The sequence below is a fragment of the Argiope bruennichi genome, chromosome 10 (genome assembly GCF_947563725.1).
Source record: "Argiope bruennichi chromosome 10, qqArgBrue1.1, whole genome shotgun sequence".
NCBI classification, from domain to species: Eukaryota; Metazoa; Arthropoda; class Arachnida; order Araneae; family Araneidae; genus Argiope; species Argiope bruennichi.
The window spans coordinates 16,137,384-16,150,289 of NC_079160.1; the positions used below are offsets into that span (position 1 = coordinate 16,137,384).

At 32.0% G+C, this 12,906-nt stretch overlaps 1 protein-coding gene across 1 annotated transcript in view; it reads left to right on the forward strand.

The window, feature by feature from the left end:
- Positions 1-12,906, forward strand: part of LOC129988691 (uncharacterized) — a 107,889-nt gene that overhangs the window by 87,963 nt on the left and 7,020 nt on the right. Inside the window, exons 9-16 of the mRNA XM_056096965.1 lie at positions 1,720-1,827; positions 4,269-4,361; positions 6,922-7,035; positions 7,221-7,401; positions 8,964-9,056; positions 10,483-10,553; positions 11,619-11,793; positions 12,324-12,500. Of these exons, the coding sequence (XP_055952940.1) occupies positions 1,720-1,827; positions 4,269-4,361; positions 6,922-7,035; positions 7,221-7,401; positions 8,964-9,056; positions 10,483-10,553; positions 11,619-11,793; positions 12,324-12,500 (1,012 nt within the window). The remainder of the gene's footprint in view (positions 1-1,719; positions 1,828-4,268; positions 4,362-6,921; positions 7,036-7,220; positions 7,402-8,963; positions 9,057-10,482; positions 10,554-11,618; positions 11,794-12,323; positions 12,501-12,906) is intronic.

Consider the following 12,906-nt stretch of genomic DNA (forward strand, 5'->3'; position numbering starts at 1 on the left):
TTCGATTTTCGGATAATATTAACTGCATTCCAAGAGTGAATAGCTAAAAAAACTCGCCAAGTATCACGTGATAGATTCAATGAAAATGCTAAAGTCATTCCAAAGGCTAATATTTCGTAACTATTGTACTGTAAGCTATGCAATGCATTCTCTGGGATAACACATTTATTAGAGAATACGCTAGAGCGTTTTGAAGAGACCACTCCTACTGGTTTACACAAAAAGCCCTCTAGTTCCCTGCATGCTCATTAAGAATGGAAACAGATGTGGTCCATATACTTTACATTATGGTAATTTTTCTCCAGTACCAAATAGTAAAAATAGTGGCTTTTATTTTGAGGGTGAATCATCGATAAGGCAGCTATATGAAAGGTCTAAGAACCGCATAAATACTTAACAAAAAATATATAGACGATTCAACAAAGTCTATCCCAAATTTACTTTAGGGATAGGCCATGCAATGACGATTCGAAATCATACTATTCGGAAAATTTTCTTCGTGAGATGGGGCAAAAAGATACCAAGAAGTGCAATAGCAATATATAGTAAAATGAATAGTTTTAATCCTGAAATTTACATTACTAAAAAATAACATTTCATTGACGATAAATATCATTTTATTGACGATAAATATCATATTATGCTGCGGGGCCGGAACATTTTCTTCGAGATCTGGGGCAAAAAGATATCAAGAAATGCAATAGTAATATATAGTAAAATGAATAGTTTTAATCATGAAATTTACATTAATAAAAAGTATGAATACCACAGAAGGAGCTTTTGCGAAATTTTGGCTGTAAATCCTTACACAGGATTAGCATTGGCCTACATGAAATCCCTATTATTTTTGAAAATTAGTGCCAAATCTCATATTTTCCCAGGAATATACACTGAGACAAGCGATTCCTTCAAATGTTTAGATAGGGATCTCGTCTATTTTTGATTTCATACCATTTTAAGAAGAAATAAAGACAGATTAGGTCCATCGATCTTGGGAGCTAATTCAAGCATGTTGTAAAGCCTGTTTGTTGAAATGCAACGTTTAATTGATTCTAAACTCCTATTGTGAAATGAATAGGGTTTCATCATGCTGGGCTACATTGACCGATGTAAGATGAGCTATCAACATCATGGCATGATATACGTATTCTTGTTTAGAAAGATCTTGCGAGATTATATATTGGAAATCCTTATAATCCAGCTGAGAAAGTACGAGATGAGTATTCCAAATATATTCAGCGAAAGGATTTTGAATTGCACTTGTACAGTTTAGATTTCCTTCAATAACCATGCATGGAGAAGGCATTATTTACGATCCTGCAATGCTATGTGACTCTGAATCATTTTTACGCCCTCTATTTTTATCACAAATCTATACCACTGTCGCTGAATTTTCCTGTATTATTTTTAAATGCAAAATATAAAAAGTAATGCAGTTCTTCAGACTTGTACGTATCATTTCATTAGAAACTCGAAAGAAAGAGAAGCGATCAATTTGGAAAAAAAATCTATCGAAAAAGCAATCTTGAAATGTCTACGCTGATTTATCAGTTCTTCAGAAAGTTGAAGTTGAATCATCAAGCAGCCGATATGAACCCATTTTTTGCTACACTGCAAAAAGGAAATGAGATTAATATATCGAGTTATTAATTAACTGGTTAATTAATACACTTGAGGTTTTAAATGTCTGAAAGTTTCTTATGAAATTGATCTTTTCAGAATGTGCGGATGACGAGTTCCAGTGCGAGAGCGGCGAGTGCGTGGACTTGAATGGACGCTGCAACATGCGTAGGGATTGTAGAGATAACTCCGACGAGAAGAATTGCTGTAAGTATCGTTAGATATTTTCTATTTTTAATAATTTTTGAAACAGTCGTGGGTTTGCTCGTATTCACTAAATTCTTTAAATCTATTTATCCTTAGATAATGTGGTTACAATCTGAAATGTTCTTGTTTCTTGCTGAAAATATTGTTCTAAGCTTGAATATTTAAAATTCTTTCCCAGTCTCGGAATTCCGATGATAATCTCAGATTCGGAATCAAGTTTCGGGGTTTCGAGACCGAAAAATCACCAGTCATGGTTGTTTGATGCATAGTAAATCTGTGAAATTATGAAGTTGGTTGAAAAAGGGCCTCTGTTGTGCCCCAAAATGCGATTGTAACGCGTTAATGACATAACTAGTACTCTCCAATATATTTTATTTATTTATTTTCAAAATGAGATGAGTTTGAACATCTTAAGTATAAAAAAATTGTCTATTTTTGTACTGCATTTTTAATCATATATTGTAATCAAAAAGTATCCGGAATGCTTCATTTAAAGTACATCTATAATAGATGTATTTTAATGATGTATGATAGCAGTAAATGAATGATATAACAATGCATAATAGGTAAATTTTAATGGTATATTTTATAGATATAGATGCATCTAAAATATTTCATTAATTTTTTCAAAATGGGTGTCGGTGCTCTATGGGTTAGACCGCTTGACCTACAGCTATCAACTTTGGCACAGATGTGCTTTGGAGAGTGGGATATATTTTTGTAAAAAAATTAATAATTAAAAATTAAGCTGAATTTTGGCGTTTTTTCATATCTTCCGAAAATACCATTGCTCAAAAATAACTTTTATACTATTTGCAAACTTAAAAAATCGTCTTTTTTACTATTACCAGTTTAATAATCATGCCAATTTTTGATACATTTTTGCACTCTTTTAAAAATATTTTTGTTTCCTTTCCAATAACAGATTACATTATTGCCCTGAAATTCAAATAGTTTTCATTGTTTTATCAACTATCTGATCGCGTGATTTTCTTCCACTGTGGAGAAGGATTCTGTTTAATATTTTAACATTTTATATTTATCAAGATTTTTAATATTTTAACATTTTTTTTAATATTTTAACATTTTTTTTAATATTTTAACATTTTTTTTAATATTTTAACATTTTATATTTTAATATTTTTACATTTTTAATAGAACTGTCTCCATTAGAAAGGTTCATGTTCACAATAAAAAAAGCTTAAATAAGACAATTAAAATAACTCGGTTTTACATCAGACAATTTGGCAGTCATAGACATGAAAATGCATATCAAAGATTTAACTGAAATTAAATATAACTAATATCCATCTGGTCACCAAAGACCAGGAATGGACAGACTTTCCCAGGGTATGAGCTACTTCTAATTTTTTCAAGATGTTGCGGTCCACCCAGTGGCGTAAGTGTGGTTAGCTAAAAAAAAAAGTCTACAATATTTATTATAGCTTAATAATAAATACGGAATATGTACTTACCTACATAACTGCAAACATAATAATAATAGCCACAAATATAATAGGATCAAATGATGCATCAAGTATCTAACAATTAAAAATGCATTAGATAATGAATCATTTTCACCTAAAGTTAGTTCTGGTAGTTATAGTTAGTAGAAGACTTAGTCTTTATGCTGTCCACCAATCTTGACTATTTCAGTATATAATTACTAAATGCTGATCTCGCGCTGATTCTAAGTGGTCGTCTTTGAGATGGGAACGATATATTGTCTTAATTATATTCATCGTTGAAAATGCAGATTCACACAGATAGATAGAACTAAAGAACGATGTTAAATAATAGGCTAGATTTTCTTTTAAATTAGGATACTCTACTTCGTCCATTAGATTCCAAAAGTTACTTTGAGGTTCTGAACTTCGTGCTTTTAAAATTATGCCCTTTTGTAAGAGAAAAATGTAAGACAGTCTTCGTTTTCCTCTAGATATAAAGCGAATATATAATTTATATTTTCAGTTATTTTTCCCACATCAACATTGCCAAATGGTTAACGCATGATTCTAATAATTAATTGACTCTAGTCTAGAAAATTTTTGAAAACGTTTTTCGAATTCGGAGAAGTTTTATTATTTTAACATAATATTTCTCCTTTTTTTTTTTTTTTTTTTTTTTTTTCATAACTCGTTAGAAATATTTTTGAAATTTTTCATCGGTGTTCCATAAATGTTACTTTTAGTATGCGTGTTTTAGGTCTTAATAAAGGCGATCACCCCAAATTGTCTTGGCGGTCCACTGGTCGATTGTCAATTACTTAATACCCACCCCTGCCAAAAACGATTAATAAGCACTGACTTTTATAGTTTTTTCTTTTTTTCGATCGGGGACTATAACTATGATTTGTTATTTTAATACAAATGATGAATCTTATATTAGTCTATTAGCAGATTTCATAACTTCTTTAGAATAAATTTCTTTTCTCATTTCAGCTTGCTCCGAACTGCTGCGGGTGATGGGCCAGTCTCAAAAGATCTGTGACGGAGTGGAAGATTGCGAAGATCATAGCGACGAACAGAACTGTCGTAAGTATTCATTGAACCTTCTAAAGCAAGCAAGTTGATTACAAACGCTGTATCATATCAAATAATCGAAAGCTTCACAATCTTGTTCTTAAAATGGAAATGTAGTCCCAAAATGTTCCTAAAATTTGAAATTAGAACATTCTTTGAACAATCGAATTTCCATTTAATGAAGTCTCATCGTTCCACTTTTAAAAAAAAATTCGCTGATTATAAATTTGCAAATTAACCCTTTGCGCCCGGAAAAATAATTCTATGGATAATAATTCTCCAAATACAAGCTCTTATTTATTGGTCCGATGAATAGATACAATTGTTTTAAGTCGAATTTCCCGAAAATGAATTCTTTTTCTTCTTACCACTCTATAGGTATTTTTAATTATCAGAATTTAAAAAAATTAATAAAACGTTAAAATGATACACCATCTTAAATGATATCATCTGAGTACAAAGGGTTAGGTTATAAAAGTGGGGAGAAAAGAAAAAGGAAAAGGATCGATCCATTTCATTGTTTCCAATGCATTTCCTAACTGTAAAAAAGAGTCTGTGATTACGCTTTCAACAAGAATTCCGTTTTTCGTAATTTTTTTAACATATTTGTGCAGATTGAAACACATTTCTTGAAGATTTCTTTCTTGAGCATTTCTTGAAGTTATAATCCTCATTATATCAGCTAATATTAGAATTTTTTCTTGTTAGAGTGTTTTCGATAATTTCTTCATTATTCATTTTTCGAATGTTTTGCACAAGACAAAATAAGTGAGGCCATTGCACTGACTAAGGGCAGCTTGAAATTTAATGGCAATCGTAATTATTTTGTCCTGTGATTGTAACAAACTGTCTCTTTATTTTCTACCATTAGTTTTCATTCGCTTCTAAATGTTATAATTTGATACGCTTGTATAAAATTTTTTATCACATTTTTTATATCTGTTTTGGTTTTCTACAAGCCAGATCGTTTGACCTAGAACTACAAAATTTGGCATATATTATATGCTTTTGGGTGTGAGAAGACCAAGGTGGCCTGATGGTAAGGTCTCGGCTTCGGAACCGGAGGGTTTCAGGTTCGAGACCCGATTCCACCGAAGAACCGTCGTGTAACCGGGTCTGGTGCACGTAAATCCGTCGGTACAAACGTCTTTCCGCTGGTGTGGTATGGAAGTTTGGAGAGGGGGTACCAGCTCAGGTGTCGTTCTCGTTATATGATCGCGGTTCAAAATGACGAGGTCTGTCCCAAAATAGCCCTAGTGTTGCTTTAAAACAGGACGTTAATATAACTGAAACTAAGCTTTGGGTATGAGAATGTGTACCTAAAATTTAATTAGGTGAATTGAGGGCGTTTTCCATCAATGCTATGACAACACAAAAAATAATTTTTGTGCTAACTTAAATTTCTCAAATTATTTTTTCAATAGTACTATTTTTTGCTGTTGATTTTTTTTTTCTGCTCATAATTAGATTTTAAATGTATTTGAGCATACTTTACAACAATATTGACTGTAAAACATGCTTAAAATATATTTCAGGAACGAATTTTGCCCATCGTTGATATGAAGAGTCGTCCTTATTTTTTTCATACTAAATTGGTTTAATCATAAAACATGTTTTTAATAAAATCTTTTGAAATTTTGTTGTATTATAATAAAAATTTAATTTCGGGTGAAAAATTTAAAACTTTAGCCATTTCTAAATATTGCTATTCTTTTCTGTGATATGATTCGATGTATACAGATATAGACAGAAAATTAGGGAATTGCTCAGCACAATAAATATAACACTTTCTAAAATAGTACGAGTTGCATATGTGTAAAAATTTAAATCTTCAAATTATTTTATGAAGACTTCATTCAAGCTACGTTACACAAAATATTTAATTGAAATTTTTAGCAACAATTAAACTTGCCGAACCAACTGGCATTTAATGACGACAAGTAAAGCATAATTTTTAATAACATAGCAATTTTAGTATATAACAGTTAGAATTATAATTTTGGCTATTTATTAAGAATATTTTTATTAATTTTAAAAAGAATTACGCAGTCCTTTTAAAACAGCAATTATACAATATAACTTTGAAATAAGCAGTGTTATTCAAATTAACATCCAATGCGTTCAAACCTTTTTTTAAATGTAAGGAATTTTTTTTACTGAATTCATTACTAATGTGTAGTCCACGTGGGAGTTAAGGTTCTTGGAAAATATCCTTTTACTTTCTCACAAAATAGAGATGCAATTAACAAGCGGAAAAAAGTACAGAAATAAAGATTTTTTTTTTTTTTTACCATTTTAATTTTGACTTAGATTTAATTTAAATGAATTTGAATTATATAATATGATATTTCAATCTTATATCTACAGCAAGTTCAAACGATCACAGAAGAAAGTCAGAGCAACTTTTAATATCGAAGAATCAGCTGTATTAATAGTTCAACATGACCAAAATTCTCTCGAATTTCTATCATGAAGCTATTCATGAAATAATAAATTTATAATGTTAGGGAGAATTGGGAGTTTTGAAGCATTATGAAGATAATAAAATGTCAAATATTGTTCTATATTATAGCCTGGTGCTCCGAAGGACAAGTTGTGTGCCCCCAGAACAAGTTCTGCATCAATCAGTCCCAAGTGTGCGATGGTAACAATGATTGTCCTTCCGGAATGGATGAAAGATATTGCGGTGAGGATTTTTATAGTTTTCTCTAAAAATTTAAGATATTTTTAGTCAATCGTATGATTTGACAAAATATTCTATGTATAATACTGCACTGAGAATTTTTATTGTTTTCCCTGAAAATTTAAGATATTGTTAGTCAATCGTAAGATTTGACAATGTTCTGTCTATAATTAATCCTTTCTTTATAGTGAAACTAGCCGAAAACGCAGAGGATGCTCGGGGGCTACACTACAGAGAGCAAGGTTTCCTGATGGTTAGAAAAGAAGGCGCATGGGGAAAACTGTGTCTCGACAATCTCCACGATTCTCGAGCTCTCAGGCTCAAGTTAGACGAACTTGGGGAAGCTGTGTGTTCCGCTCTGACATTCAGGTACGAAACTACTCTTCCTCTTGATGATTCATAATTTATCTTTCCACCACGAAGATAAATTCCATAGAAATTGTTTCATTTGAATCATTGTATAGAAATATAGATGGTAAAAGTCGATAAGCTAATTGTTTTCATTTGTATAATTACTACGAACCAGGGAAGCAATGTCCCGGTTCCAGAAAATAACCAGTTCGAGACCCGCTTCTACTAAACATCCATCTTGGGCGAGCGACTAGACAAAATTAAAGCCAACAATGTCGAACTTTCACCTCCTGGTATGTGATTCTCGGGACCGAAGGTCTTCAGGTTCGAGACTCGAATTCTCGGAAGATCAGCCGTGTTTAGAGAGCTGTTAGAGTTAAATCTGACGTCGTATGCCAAACGTCCTCCCATTGGTGTAGTGGGGAAGTTTGGGGAGATCTGTATTAAAATAGCTTAGTGTTGATTTCAAACAGGATGTTAATAAAACTTGACTAGCTAACTCCTCTTGATATGATTTCATATTAAAGTTTGAAGAGGAAGGATCTCAAATCAATTATCAACCACGGAATTGTACAAATTTAAGATGCTCTTTTGAGAAACCTCATATATGTTCAAAAAAGCTTTAATCGAAGAAAAAAATCTATCAATACTGAAAATGATGCTTTAATTCAGGCCTAAAATCAAGAAGGAATGTAAATGTGTTAATTTAATATTATGCAGCTTTACTTTAATTTCACATTCATTTGATTTATCGTAAATTATTTTAAGTAAAAGATGGCAGCATTAATGAAGACAAATAAGTGATAAATCAAACTTCTATCATACAGGAAGTAGGTTATAAATCTAAATTAATGAGAATCTAAAGAAGAAATAGAATATTTCTAACGATATAAATATAGCAAAGCTTGTCTGTCTTTTACATCACGCCCGCTTGTAAAATAATCTGACTCTTTATTTAATCCTTGAAGGATAGATGCTTTTTTTCTTTTTCTGCACAAAATATTTAGATGTTTTTTATCCTTTACACAAATAAATGTTTTATCATGCAGCATTTTGACGCTTCCTTATTTCATTAGTTGAAGTAAAATATCCGCAGAGTTTTACAGAGATATAAATTGTGTATGCAATTACATTCGTTTACTTTTTAAGATAATGGAATTAGACCTTGTTTTTAGCACATAATTACAAATTTTATTCCATTTTCTGGTAAAAGGTTAATTGTTAGCTATATATATATGTATATAATATATATAAAACTATAATAACCTTGTTCATGGCATGGAACGAAATAGTTAATATTCAAGTAAAGAGAGCTAATTGGTCTACTTTTCGCTCATACCTAGTCGAGCACAAAAGAACATATTGATATAAAGGTAGATTTTGCAATGTGGTTAAGCTAAAATGTTAACTATTATGAATGAATTACAAGTTTCAATTCATTTTTCACGACAAAAATTATAAATTGCATTGTAAGTAAGGTATTGATTTGATATTTATTTTTTAAATTTTGCCGACTTCAAGATAAATAGTTACTTTTTTTCTCTCAAGAGTTATTGAATATGCTTCTTGTTTCTTTTCAGGAGCGTATCTGAGTCAAAACGAATACAAGACATAAAGAATTCCAACGACACTTACTACGTCATCTCGAACGAAGCATCCACGCCCAACAAGAGGTAACATTTTATTCAATAAAAAAAAGTACAAAAAAAACCCCACTTTATTTTTATTGCCTCAAATATGATTTTTAATTTAAAATCGACAATCATGATTTATAATCTTGAAATTAAGATAACTGACAAACAACATCGGGCAACTATTAGAGAAAAAATAAATTTAAATTTAAAACTATGACAATATTTCTCAATTACATCAAATATTACACATAAAATCTGGAATAAACTGTATCCAAGACATATTTTGCTTTTGGTAATTAGTTGATACCTTTTGATTAGTTGATTGCTTCTCCATAAATTAATGAATTTGTTTCAGTTTCTCATATTTAATGAGATAAGGTTAAGCAGACAATTCTTGTGTCCTATTACATATCGTATATTTCATTCAAATATTTTCTTTGAAAGTAAAGTCTTTGCCCACTTTTGTTTAAGTACACATTTTGCAATTGAAGAAAGGACAAAATAATGGGGAATTCTCATTTCCCACAAATTTTTCGCGTATTCACCTATAAAGATATCATTCTCCATCTTTTATCCCTCATAAAGATTGCAATCTTAGGCAAGTTCTCAGATTTTTATTTTCTGTCCCGCATATTTTATGTCCCGCATTAGACTTAATAATATAATAAAGAAAACCGAAAGTGCATTTCCGATGCCTTTTTCCAATCAATTGCCAAATTAATTTTTTTTTTTTTAAATCTAAAAAAAAACCAAACTTTAATTTTAATGACAGGGTCCATACCAATATTTGTCTCTCTAACTTTTTATGTTTCGTAATTATGTTGTTCACTTGCACTTGGACAGACAAACAAATTTCCTTCAAAAGGGTTTCTTTCAAAATTTGATAGAAATCTACAAATTTTAAGAAGAGTACAAAATTTTGTTTTTTAAAAATATTTTGTTTTTAAACAATTCAAAGCGATAAACAAATATACATAATTCACACAATGTATATTTCAGATTTATGGTTCGAAAAATCTCTATCTTCATGAAAATCTTGGTTCGAATTTTTGAAAGAGTACAATACTTTCTGTTTATATAAGAGAAAGTAAAAATAATCATTAAAATCGTTTACATCAAACGAATGACAAATTGAAGAACCAAATATCCGTTCTTGTCTAAAGTTGATAAAATTTCCCTAATACTTCTTCAGAATTCTTACTAATATCTTGCCTTCGGTAATATTGTTTGTGTAAACATAAAAATATGAAGTTAAGATCGTATTTAGCAATGCACAGAATCCATGTGAACATTTCCTTTTCTCATATATCCTTATTACTTGCAAATAGCAAATCCATGTCAAATGTATTTTTTTGCACTTCTTTTGGTCAATTCCCACACCCTGCAGTGTATATGGTGTGTTCATCTTATTTAAATAGTTAAAACTGAAATTAAAACCCCGACTGACTTGCTTCTCTTATTTCAGGTCGAGTGCTATTTTCCACCCTTCCGTTTGTGAGAGCAGAGAAGTGATGCGGGTGGAATGTGGATCACTAGGTGAGTTGATCTCTGAGAAATTGTTAAATAGTTTTAAAAAACATATCTTGAAAATCACTTAGGTTTTATTCATTAACATGATTTGCTAAGTCAATCTTTGGAATCTTTCTTCCGTTCTTTTGAATATTTTTGTGTTATAGAAAAATATTAGACATTATAGTGGTGTGTTGTGGTTTTCTAAGGAACTGCCCAGTTTTAAATACACTATTTTGAATCCTCACAAACACAGCTACACTACAAAATTCACATACACTTAGTACTATAGACACCCATAGAAAATTAGATTAAAGAACAGTATGGTGGACAGTTTCCAGCCGAAAGCATTCGGCGTCAGCGCATGGGTTGCGCATGGGGAAAAAGTCGACCTTAGGGTGCAGGTCTGCCGTTCAACTGGTACTCTTCTGCAAAAAGCTACAAGGTGGCGCTCTCTGCTCAAGGAGAAAAAGAGGTTCTACAACATTCAGTTAATTTTTTTTCCTTCTTATGAAAATCGCCTCTCGAATTTGCAGTGAAAGAAATCAGACGAATTGGATGAGGAAAAATGACACTTCATTTGCAACACACACGCACACGCGCGCGCGCGCACACACACACACACACACACACACACACACACACACACACACACACACACACACACACACACACACACACACACACACACACACACACAGTAACATACAGTGAAGACATATACAAAGAACAACACTTTTAAAGATTCACAGCATAAGCAGATAGAAAAAGAAATAAAGCTCTGAATATAGATTGAGAGATTTCTACACGATTAACAGTCTCTCTAAAGAGTGAATTGACGCTCATGTTACGTAAACCACTCTACTTATATACTCTGTGATAGAGTGTGCAATTTTTGAACTATTTCCGGTTCTCGACTCATAATACAGATAAATACAGTACTGACACTAAATGTACAGGGATTGTTATAGAATACAAATTTATAACAATATAGATCAACGCCTGAAGAGATATTATAATATTAATTAAATAAATATCATTGTCTTTTAACTTGCTCTGCTGTGGGTGCATCATAATTTTTTTTTCTTCCAGAGTGCGGCTTGCGACCAATGGCCACCTCCCATCGACGGCGCATCGTGGGCGGGCAGAGTGCTAGTTCGGGTTCTTGGCCCTGGCAAGTGGCCCTATACAAAGAAGGGGACTTCCAGTGCGGTGCCGTCCTCATTTCAGACACATGGCTCATTTCCGCTGGACATTGCTTCTACAGGTGAGTGAATTTTCTATGTAATTTAACTGACACGGAAACAGCCCTACTGCTGCCATTTCTATGGAAATGGAATTGAAATACCAATTTTCTTCTATAAATCAAACATTCGATAACAAATAAAAAAAAGTTTTAGCATAAATTATGATTTATACAAAAGTGAATTACAAACTTTTAAGAACAGAAATATTTCATTTATTCATCATAATTTAATGTTTAAGCCCTTTGTAATAAATAAAAATTTTCACAAAAGTATTTAATTTTGATTTAGTATTGTTTTCCTACGATATTAGAGTTATCCGCAGTTTTAAACCCCTCCTAAGTCCGCGTATAAGTTGAATTCACCTTATTGTTAAATGTAAACACAACCTTTCATCTTTCCTCTCACCCCTATTCCCTGTTTTGACTTAAAAAAAAACATTCTGACGCATGCGGAAATGTTCGAAAAGTTTCTGAATCCGATGATGAACAATATTTGTGCATGCGTTGTCAAACTTAATGCATGTTTATATATGCTTTTGCTTTCTATTCAGCACTCTAAACGCCCATTGGGTGGCTCGACTAGGTCTCCTGAGACGAGGCTCCGAGCTGTCACCACCCTCCGAGCAGGTGAGAAGGGTGGCTCAGATCTTCCTTCACCCGAACTATGAAGACAAAGGATTCATCAATGACATTGCGCTGCTACGACTCGACAGACCCGTTCTCTTCAGGTAAACTCTTCAGAATTGTATTCTTCTTTTATAACCTATTCGCAGACAATTTTGTCAGGAGGATATTTGCCAAGTTAAAGTAACTCGACAACAATGGTGTGGGTTTTGATAAAATTAGAAACAGCAACATAACATTTGACTCTAATAGTTTATCTAAATCTACAAGAATATGATTTGAAAAGAAATATCTTTGAATGGTAGCACATAAAATAAAAATTATTATTTCGTTTGCTATAATAGCAAAGTCTAGTGAGTGGTCTGACTGAAATTTCTTCCATACTTCCTAACAAAGTTATTATCCCAATCTCTCATGCAAATCGTGCACGTGGCAGAAACTATGAACGCCTGGTGTGCGCATGTTAATATTTACAGAATAGCACGCATAAGTGTTTTCTGTATCATAGTA